Here is a 10,862-nt window from a genome sequence, read left to right on the forward strand (position 1 = left end):
CAGGGCATGAACCGGAGGTGTAAAGTTTAGAGTAAGTTTCAGCTGAGAAGGCAGACAAATCCTTGAGTTTTCGCAGGAAGCTATTGATTTTGTTTTCAATTTTCAAAATAGTTTTAGAGATTGGATTAGTAATTTCGGCAAATTCAGAAGGATCAGTGATGAGTGCAGTAAGGCTGTTGTCACATCGACTACGATCAACCAAAACCACGCTCCTGTCATTGTCAGGTTTACAAATGATCAAGTCTTTATTTTTGGCCTAGTTTTTCAATGAAAACGTGTCACTGGGCTGAAATACAGAAAAAATTTTATACGACTTAAAGCCGTAAAAATGACGATAGGCTAAGTTCTGAAAGTTCCCAAGAAACTCTGGGCGGTTAGGAGTAGGAACGTTCTTTATGCTGAGAGCTAGTCTTTCAAAGGCTAAAAAATTATAAAATTTCAACTTAAAAATAGGCAGACAAAAATCAAGCTCACATGCGATCGTCCATAGTTTATAAATTTAGTTGTGTACGGTGTGCATCTACGTACGTTGGAATGACGGAAAGCAACCTTTACACTAGGGTCGCTGAGCATAGAGGGAGGAGTTATAGGACTGGGCAGTTACTATCGCGCCCTCCTCATTCGGCTGTGCGCACTCACGCCGAACAGTGCAACGTTCCAGTGTCCGACACTGACTTTAAGGTTTTAGCTCATAGTTCTGATGCTTCCGATCTGCGTACGTATTTTGGAATCATTGTATATTTTTAAAGAGATTCCTAGTTTAAATGCAGCCTATAGTTCTTATCCATTAGAAATTGTGAATAGATAGGTATTTACTTTATTATTCTGCCCTTTGTTAGCAAATTCAGGTTTCTAACTTCTGTGTATTTTCTTTTGACTCCAAACTTTATTAATTTTCTGACTATTTGTGTTCTAGATTTATCGAACTAACGTTGAGCTGGTCTCCGAAACGTTTTCAATATAGATATGCTGAAATTTTTTGGAGTTTTCTTGGAGTTTCTAGTTAATCTGCGATCCAAGCAATCTAGTGACATTATTGCTAGTAATAAGAACTATAATAAATCGTTGACACGAAGTATATGATTAATTCTTTACACCTGACCCAGTAAATTTTACAGCAACTTTGCTCGTAGTGGTAGAGATTATAATTCAACCCAGTATCAAAAGCTGCTTTCATATGCAGCGAACGTACAATGAAAACACCGTGCACTGACAAACTTCCAAACTCGGAATATTTTCCTCCTTGCAAGTTTGCTTAATGTCGAACAACGAGCGCGAGCAGCTCCAAGGCCAGCGAGTAAATGCTTGAATATTGCAGTCAGAGCTCAGCCGAGGAACATACCGCTAGTGGCAACGAAAAAGTGGCGTGAAAAACGATCAAGAAAAACTGGTTCTCAGCGATGATTGTCGGATTAGCCTCTTTTTACTACTAAGTCCATCAATATCTGAGATTCGAGGATATTAACGATGCATCGATGTTTAGGTATTTATGTGTTTTTAACTGCGGTCGTTTAATCATTAGCTCTTGTCAATAAATTGAATCATTATGCTAAAAAGAATCGATGAGTTTCATTTTTGTAATTCAAAGTTATTACACAATTTCTACTTTACATCAGCAGGATCTACAAGAAGAAGTTTTGAACTAAAAAATCATTTCATTCAACACTTCATCCCTATCCACATTGCGGCTCATTCATGCCGAAAAATGTGACATCCCGGCAACAAAATTATTTGTTGCTTTTACCTCTGGTGCATTGGAATCCAAAGTCAAGGAATTCCTTTATAATTTTCAAGAGAACCTTGCACTGTTAGCCCATGAAATGTTCTCTGGGAAGGTTTACAGCACAGTCACCGTCATTTAGTAAACTTTGTTTGAATGTCTACTTCGTAAGTTTAGGCGCTCAAATTTTTGGTACAGGAGTTCTTAAATGGTGAATTGATTTTGGAGCTGGTCTCGGGAATGTTTTCAATTAGAATACTGCCAAAATTTTAGCATCTTCGGAAAACAACATTCATTGCCCGGTATTGCATACGATCCGATTAAGCATCGTTATCTGTAAACTATTCTGTTGGTTCTCAACGTAAGCTATAACAAATCTATAGGTAACAGATCACGCACTGCCATAAATTACAGCATTACAGTAGCAGCAATCCGTAGGTACATGCACGTAAGACATAGATCAGAGGGAGACTTCCGACGAGGAAGGGAGTTAGAGCTAGCAACCTAGTGCATTTGTCATAACAACTTCCTTACACTTTCAATTTGTTTTCACCAAGAAAAAACATTCAGGACACGTAATTCTCTCAATGTCGACTTACCTGTCATTTTTTTGCTGTTTCACATACCAGTTTTTGTTAAAAGTCTAGAAGTTTGTCACGGAAAACAGTCGCGATGATTTTATTCACACTTGTACTGTATATTTTGTTAGAAGGTCATACATTATTTTCCAGTTCCTGGCTTACAGCCATTCTAATCTCTACCAATAAAATTTTCCTCCTTCGTCATCGCCGTTACTTAGTCTCAAATCATCGAGCATATTCCAGCACAGTGCCTACCAGTGAGGTGAGTACCAGACCGTCCTCGCTCATAGAATAGAAGTGTCGGCGTTGAAGAAATAGGCCCATGGCCTATTGCCGATTCTTGAACTTTACGTGACTTGATTCACAAGGGATCCGGCCTTTGGAACCCGATCTTTCCATAACTGACGATTGATTGAGATAGATGCTGGACTTATTGCCTGGTCCGTAATTTGCTAGGCATTTTAAGATTGATCCTGCATAGCTTCGTCTGGTCTGTTCTTGAAGATGTTCATACTCGGAGCATCAACGATGCCATCATGGAGGCTGTTCCACATGTCGATGGCTCGAAGCGACAAGAATTGCTGTGGCATGGATGTGTCACAACGAAGTTTTTTTTTAGTTTATACCCGTGGCCCCTGGTGTTGGTTCTTGTTCTCATGTGATACGCTCGAGTTTTTGAGAATAAAATTATAAATATTAAACATTTCTAGAATTTTTTCTTAAGAGTGATATTGCGAGCGTGCCATAGCTCCATGCAGCAGCTTCAGGCACTGATCTTCTCGTGTCATGTCAGCTCCAATGCTGGATGCCAGTGAATAAATTAGAAATAAATGCTCTCCTTAATGGCATTAAGGAGAGGGGTTGGCTGAAAACATCACTCGTATCAAGATAATATAACAAACTCGCGCGGATCATAGCCTTTACGTCCTAATGATCTAGCTGACGTCATGCAATTTTTTCATGGCGCCTAAATGAAAAATAGGACGTTATTTCTTGCGGTCATGCTCTATCAGCATCGTCAGATTAATGAGTGCATATGGTAGTTATTATATTTTTACTGTTTCTTCATTTTTACAGGAAGCTCACACAAATTGAGCGAAGAATTCGACAGACTTGTTTGAGTTTAAATGCTGATCATCACCGTTCACAATGTTATCTTCGTCGTGTGAAAAGTTCATGGTTAGTTGATTTGAAAGCATCATTTTATAATTTTAATGCTCATTTTAATTGTAATACTGGCATGCAAATCCAATTTATGAAGGCAAGTTAAAACTTGTGTATCTCTTCCGAACCAATATATGACTATAAAACCAATTTTATTGACTCAAATCTACGGCACATCCTCCCTGGCAAAAATCGATTTTTCGATTTTGACCTTGAATATCATGGATCAGAATGAAATTTACATGTATTTTTGCGAAAATCTGGAGAATATGTATTATTTTCACAGCATTTGTGGGCTGTGGTGTCAGTTTTTCTGACTGCGACTGAAGCCTGGATAGCTGAGCCTGATTCGATAAGCCGACTGAAGAGTCTGCTGCTCCTACCACACGCGCTGCCCAGACGCATTTGGGAGAACTCGCAGTCCTTCCATCCAGTGCTGCACATTGATCAGGTTGGATTCTTTTATTACAGCTTGATCCATTGGTGTTTCTTCATTAGCTTCAAAGTTTATTCGTGATCAATGGCATCTACTGATATACCAAAGTCTATTCAGACAGCGAGATCATTCATGTTTTCCATACGTACATTACCATAATTTTTCAATTGTATTACCTATTCGCGGCTTTTTCTGTAATGTCAGTATTAACCCCAATATAAGTAAATTGGTTCACGTTCCTGCAATTATTGAATGCCTGCGTGCTTTGCGATAAGATATTCTGAACAATTCCGTGCCTCAAAAGCTATATTGATTTACATTCTTCGCTCTCAAAAATATCATGGTTGTTTTTGCCCTCAGGCATCGAACTTCGTGAGCAACATCACATGCGAACACATCGAGGTGCAGTTGTCTCATACTCGGGAGTTTGAGTTTTTCCCTTGTTTTCATATGCACAACGCAGTTCGAAGGAGAAAGAAGAGAAATTATAGTCTTCTTCCAAAGTCTGAGAAGATTTTGCAGACTTTTGAAAAGAAGCGAGTGTTCCACGAAATTATGGTGAATTACCTCTTCACCCCGGTAAGAAAACACTGAATAAATAATTAGGATAAATTAATAACGAAAAACCACATATGAATTATGAGCGCGTTCTTCAATATTCAAATAGTTTTTTATTCTAGCAGAAAATACTGAGAAAGTTTTTTGTAAAGTAATTCAATTCCTATATTTGTATAGATTTACTAGATAACTATTTTAGCTCTTTGGAACGGATAGATTGTGAGACCTTCCTTAGACTCCATATGAACAGCTCGGGATAGCCGAGTGTTTAAATACATTAAGCAGCGAGATGGGGGTCGAAATCGCTACTAGTTGTAAAAATTACAGTGAAAATCAGAAAGGTGGTCGACTGTGGTGAATAAGCAACAACTGAACATGGCCTAATAGAAAGCTAATACCATGAATGCGTGCTCTAATACCACTTGCTTACAAAAAATAATGCATTTTGTCAGCAAATTAAAATATGCTGACTTTGGAACATTAGTAACAACACTATAAACATTGCAGATTTAGATCAGATGCACGATTATGGGCTGATAAAATTTCTATTGTTCTTGAAATGTGGCGAGGAAATTTCCTGTAGTTGATCGTTGTCTAAATTCGAAGAGTTACAAACTATTTGCATGAGCGCCGTCACAAACAATACCTGTTTTCAGTGGCAGATTTGAGACTATGGAACTGCGTATAACACGTTTCCTCGACACATCCACTGGGTGGAAAGGCTGATTGACTACATCCACTGGGAGGCCGCTATCAAGGCTGATGGACCACATCCACTGGAAGGCTCCTTTCAAGGGTGATGGATGGACAACATCCACCGGGAAACCGCTATCAAGGGTGATGGACAACAATTTTTGCGAGAAGTGTAGTCCTAGAGTTAAACACGGAAGTGGAAAGGCCTTGCATTGTATATTAGAGCTACATGTTATTTTTTTTCTCGTTTCGCCATCAGCCATTCATACCATCTATAATAAGTATGTATCTTGTCTGTTGTGTCACAGGTTGTAAATTAACTACAACCTATGATTTTGAACTCATTATATTAAGCTCTACCTCAGGATCGGGTTCTTCGTTGACTAAGGTAGTGAGGGATAAGTAAGCCACATCAGTCCAGATAACGTATCTTGTATACGGGGTGGTAATACAGAGTTGCGATGCAGAGGAATAAGCTACGGCATCGACCGTAAGGTCGGAGAACTCAAGCTACACGCTACATCGCAGAGTGCTTATCAGCTACTGGGGGGTTCTGCTTAAGGTTTGCTAGAACTTTTATTAGCTTTACTTCCGCCCACTACTAAGGTCTTGATCGCGTGATCTATCACGTGTCTATCAGATGTTGACTCGTCCTCAATCTCTATCAGGTCAAGTGAGTTGACACCGGACAGTTGACATAATCTCAGAGTCAGTTTCTGTCACATAGACGTTTATTACCTGTTTGTGCGTGGCTTGTTGGTTTCATTATCTTCCATTACCTTTCCAACTTAATGCATTTAACTGGTCATATTATCTACTTTTTTATTGTGTTAACTCATAAAAAACAGATTTTAAGTTTAAATATTCTTTAATCTAACTCAAGTCACATTGCTTTAGGTCAATGGGATTCCTAATAAGATTCAATAAATAGATGAAATCCAATCCATGATCCCTACTTTCAATTCCCTATGATAAATGTTGTCCTGCATTGTATACTCTGACAGATTTTTGCACTAGCATGATTTTAATACGAGGATATTTTTTTAATAATTTAGATTCTCGTGTAAAACTAGACATAATTCCACCACGCTTAACACACTATATAATTTTTTCTCATATAACTAACTCTGATTTAAGTGGCGTGAGCCTTCGTTAATTTTCGTGAGCCCAACTCCTGCAGCTACCGTCCAATGTTCTTGTTGTTGATAAACATAGAGAAGTAGATGCCTAAGGTATAGTATCGCTCACCTAGTCCACATTTCTCCGAACTCACCGTCGAGCTCGCCAGCGGAGTTTAACGCATATCGCAACTTTTGCGTAACCGAACAGCTCATAACTCCCTTAATACTAAACCGATTTGTATAAAATTCAGAGCATAAGTAATTATTAGCAATGCGGTGCGGGAGGAGATTTAAAAAATTTCAAGTCATTCAATTTTCCATTAAAATGAAAAAAAACGCAACGCAAGTTGCCCGGGCAGCTGTTGTCACCATGCATTGTTAAAAAAAAAGTGACAAAAACTGCCCAGGCAACTTTCGCCCTGTCAGTTTGACTAGTGTCGTTTGCAAGGTAATGGAATCTGTGGTGAGGTGTTAGGGAATTAGAATTTAGTATTTTATAATTTTGTATTTTTGTAGTTTTAGTTTTCAGTTTAGAAATGCGGAAGTTAGATTTGTAGGTTATAGTCCGTCCTAGTCAGTCCCGCATTTGAACCCACAGTGTCAAGGTGTGTTATAACTTGGTTATTTATTTGCTTGTTCCTGTGTTTTACATTTTGTGGTTATTACGAGATGTTCTTTATTCTGTTATATTCTGTAAAGTTAATTAGTTTATTCATGAGAAGGTTTGTTCATACTTTATCTTTTGTTCGTTTATATGTTAGTTCAGTTATTTATTCCTTGTTCTTTTTTCTTTAGGAGAGTCTTGGAACTACATGTTCAAGAGAGTGGTTTCTGAAGTGTCTTTCATTGCAAGCCTTTGTTGGGGTCCACGTTAAAGTACTATAAGTACGGCTGGACGAACCTGGGTGACCCCAGCAGAGGGATCGATTGATCGATCATTTGACTGCTAATAATCTCCTATCAGACTGTCATGGCTTTATTGCCTGTAGATCCTGCACCACTAACCTCTTGCCTACTCTGAATGAATGGACCCGCCTGCTGGACGAAAGAGAGCCAGTAGATGCACTGTACCTCGATTTTGCCAAGGCATTAGACAGTGTCCCACACGAGCGTAAATTGAAGTTTTTGGGAATTGAGAGTAATGTACTCAAATGGATGAGATTTTCTAGTAGGGAGACGACAACGCAGTTCAGTGCACAGCGGCGTGCCACAAGGAAGCGTTCTCGGGCCTGTTTTATTCGTTGCGATTATATAAACGATCTGCCAGAGGATGTGACTAGCGTGTGCTCGATGTATGCTGGCGATACAAAAGTGTATAAGACAGTGAAGAATACGTCGCAAAAAGTACAGCTGCAAGGTGATATTGACAGGTTGGTTCTTTGTGCTGATAAGTGGCAGCTGCGTTTCAACGCTGACAAATGAAAGTAATCCACCTTGGCAGGAAAAACGAACAGCAAGATTACAGTATGAGAAGACACGGTTGCAACGACAGAGTGATGATGTCGAAGTCAACAATGGAAAAAGATTTAGGAATTAATGTCGACTATGAGTTGAAATTTTCCAAGCATATTGAAGCTCAAGTTAATAAAGTCAATAAACGACTGATCAGACGTTTCTACGAAGTATCTACTTACGAGTACGAGTAATCAGACGCTCTTATTACTGATCAGACGCTCTTACGAGTACATATAGAGGCTGTACCGATGAAACTGTTGTTTGTCTCAGTCGTGCGTCCGAACCTAGAGTTTGGAAATGCCGTGTGGTCACCAAAACTAGAAAAGGACAAAAATTTAGTTGAGAGTGTTCAAAGACGTGCAACAAGTATAATTCCGGGATTAAAAGGCAAGTCTTATGAAGAAAGATAAAAGATTATGAAGCTTCCAAGCCTCTGTTACCAATGTCTGCGTGGTGACCTCATTGAAGTATACAAGTATACCCATGNAAAATATCATGTAACTTTAAATACAATACCAGGCTGTTCCACTTCCGCATTTAGCTTTAGGATTACAATTCTCACAAAAATTGTTGCCCGTCACCCTTGAAAGGGCCTCCCGGTGGCTGTTGTACATCATCCTTGATAGCTGCCTCCCAGTGGATGTGGTCCATCACCCTTGATAGCGGCCTCCCAGTGGATCTTGTCCATCACCCTTGATAGCTGCATCCCAGTGGATGTGGTCCATCACCCTTGTTAGCGGCCTCCCAGTGGATCTTGTCCATCACCCTTGATAGCTGCATCCCAGTGGATGTGGTCCATCACCTTTGATAGTGGCCTCCCAGTGGATCTTGTCCATCACCCTTGATAGCGGCCTCCCAGTGGATCTTGTCCATCACCCTTGATAGCGGCCTCCCAGTGGATGTGGTCCATCACCTTTGATAGTGGCCTCCCAGTAGATCTTGTCCATCCATCACCCTTGATAGCGGCCTCCCAGTGGATGTATCGAGGAAAAGTGCGACGCAATTCCATAGTCTCAAACCTGCCACTGAAAACAGGTATTGTATGTGACGTCGCTCTTGCTAGTAGTTTGTAACTCTTCGAATTTAGACAACGATCAACTACAGGAAATTTCCTCGCGATGTTTCAAGAACAATAGAAATTTTATCAGCCCATACTCATGCATCCGATACAAATCAGCATATGTTGATATAGTGTTGTTACTAATGTTCCAAAGTCAGTGTAATGTTTCCATTTGTTCAGGTTCAAACGGACGGGTTTATTGATTCATTGGCGGTAACTTCCAATTGGGTGTTTGGGTCATTAGGCTTGGTCCAAGTTCAAAGTTTTATTAAAGTAGAACAGCAGAACAGAGCAGAAGAGGGAAGTTCTCCTACAAATAAACACGCATTTCATTAAATTTATTAAACACTAATAACTAGATAAGTACACAATATTCTGAACATATTCTCACAGTTATTCTATTACAAATTATAGAACCTAGACGCTTACCAAGAGCAAGAACACAAGCGGCTGTCTTCAGTAAGGATCAACGAATGGCCAAACCGTAAAACAAGACCTTCCAATACTTTGGTCGATGTTGCCAGAACATCTGCTTCAAAATTTCTAGAACTAAAAATCATTACAGTCAGCATATTTTAATTTGTTTGCCATGTTGCTTAACTAAAATTATTATTAGCTAAGGACCTGTTCCCATGCCTCTACCTATTTATAATCCTTATGTGTATTTCACCCAAGAATTGGAAATAAACTGGGGAAAACCATCACTCGATTTATTTCTCTTCCCGTTTTGCCACAACATCCATACACGGTTAATGTATAGGAATTGTTATGAATTTAGTTCTGCGTTTTTAATCAATTTGTATTATACAAGCATTTCTTTTAACGATTGCTGATAAGGTGCCTTATTTTTTGTAATCAAGTGCCTGCATTCGTGGTTTTACTTTCCTCTTAGGCCATGTTCAGTTTTTGTTGATTCACAACAGCTAGTCGACCATCTTTCTGATTTCGACTAGAATTTTTACTCCAGAACCCTAAATTTAAGCTATCAAGTTCTCGAAAATGTAAGCCAGCTTTCCAAATATGTAAAAAAAGTAATTGTAAAGAATTTCCATGGCACATACTGAAATTATCAGAGCGATATAATAATAGCGTGTAAATTCCTCAGTCAAATTCTGTTGAACTAAACTCCACAATCATTTCCTCAAATAACCCATTATAACAGCACAGTTGATAAATTACCCTGATTAAACGAACATTTACTCATTCCTAACTTGAGTAGTTTTGACTTCAGCGATCAGAGTTTGCGCGATCTTGGGCAGCGAGAGCCTCGGCTTTCGCTCTGTTGTGTTGCTGAGTGTCGTGTGAAAGTTGTGTTAACAATGGTGGTAGTCTGTTTTGATAAAAACAAAAGGGACTCTGAAGGAAACAGATGATTCAGTTAATTGTAAATTTATTAATGACATGAAAAATAGTTCACGTGCACACAAAAACTCACATACAGTGATTTTTACCTAACAGGTTACTCTATGCATTGATTAATTATTTATTGTTCCTAACGCCTATTATCTTGCCCTGCACTCTCGACGAGATCAAAACACAATGAATTTTTTATACCCGTAAAAGTACATTCTACAACACCGCAATGCGAGGGCAATTGATATCAAAGGGCGATATTCCCTACCATCTTCTAGATAAGTTCAGTCTTAAAATGCCTAGCACCTTACGGGCCAGGCAATAAGTCCAGCAGCTATCTCAATCAATCGTCAGTTATGGAAAGATCGGGTGCCAAAGGCCGGATCCCTTGTGAATCAAGTTACGAAAAGTACAAGAATCGGCAACAGGCCATAGGCCTATTTCTTCAGAGCCGACACTTCTATTCTATTCCAATACCTCTAAAAATATATAAACCCTATGCCCATTCATCTATTTTAATTAGTGGAATAAGTTTCGAATTTCGCAGTCTAAATGCCAGAATTCAATCAATTTTTGAAAGCTGGCATAAAATCTTGGTTAAATACCATCAAAACAAGCAATGTTTTGAGATGATGCATAATAGATTTATGCAGGGAAATTACGTATCTAAGTATATTCACTATGTAAAATAAGTTCATAGATTTAAACAACACCGTAATAA

General features: G+C 39.0%; 1 protein-coding gene across 2 annotated transcripts; it reads left to right on the plus strand.

The window, feature by feature from the left end:
- The first annotated feature begins 3,301 nt into the window (after positions 1-3,301).
- LOC108671999 lies at positions 3,302-5,491 on the plus strand. Of its 2 annotated transcripts, XM_018159611.2 has the most exons (5): positions 3,302-3,480; positions 3,752-3,916; positions 4,262-4,480; positions 5,116-5,163; positions 5,194-5,491. In XM_018159611.2, the coding sequence occupies exons 1-4, from the start codon at positions 3,451-3,453 to the stop codon at positions 5,125-5,127; spliced, it is 426 nt and encodes a 141-aa protein (XP_018015100.1). In that variant the 5' UTR covers positions 3,302-3,450; the 3' UTR covers positions 5,128-5,163; positions 5,194-5,491. The 2 variants fall into 2 exon arrangements, with proteins under 2 accessions (XP_018015100.1, XP_018015099.1); XM_018159610.2 differs by having other exon boundaries at positions 5,116-5,491.
- Positions 5,492-10,862: the final 5,371 nt, after the last annotated feature.

Source organism: Hyalella azteca, unplaced genomic scaffold, assembly GCF_000764305.2.
Source record: "Hyalella azteca isolate HAZT.00-mixed unplaced genomic scaffold, Hazt_2.0.2 contig12261, whole genome shotgun sequence".
Taxonomy (NCBI): domain Eukaryota; kingdom Metazoa; phylum Arthropoda; class Malacostraca; order Amphipoda; family Hyalellidae; genus Hyalella; species Hyalella azteca.

Coding starts and splice junctions, on each gene's coding strand:
- LOC108671999 (XM_018159610.2), top strand. CDS start 3,451: ATGTTATCTTCGTCGTGTGAAAAGTTCATG. Junction 3,481..3,751: donor CGTCGTGTGAAAAGTTCATG/GTTAGTTGATTT, acceptor TTATTTTCACAG/CATTTGTGGGCTGTGGTGTC. Junction 3,917..4,261: donor CAGTGCTGCACATTGATCAG/GTTGGATTCTTT, acceptor TTTTGCCCTCAG/GCATCGAACTTCGTGAGCAA.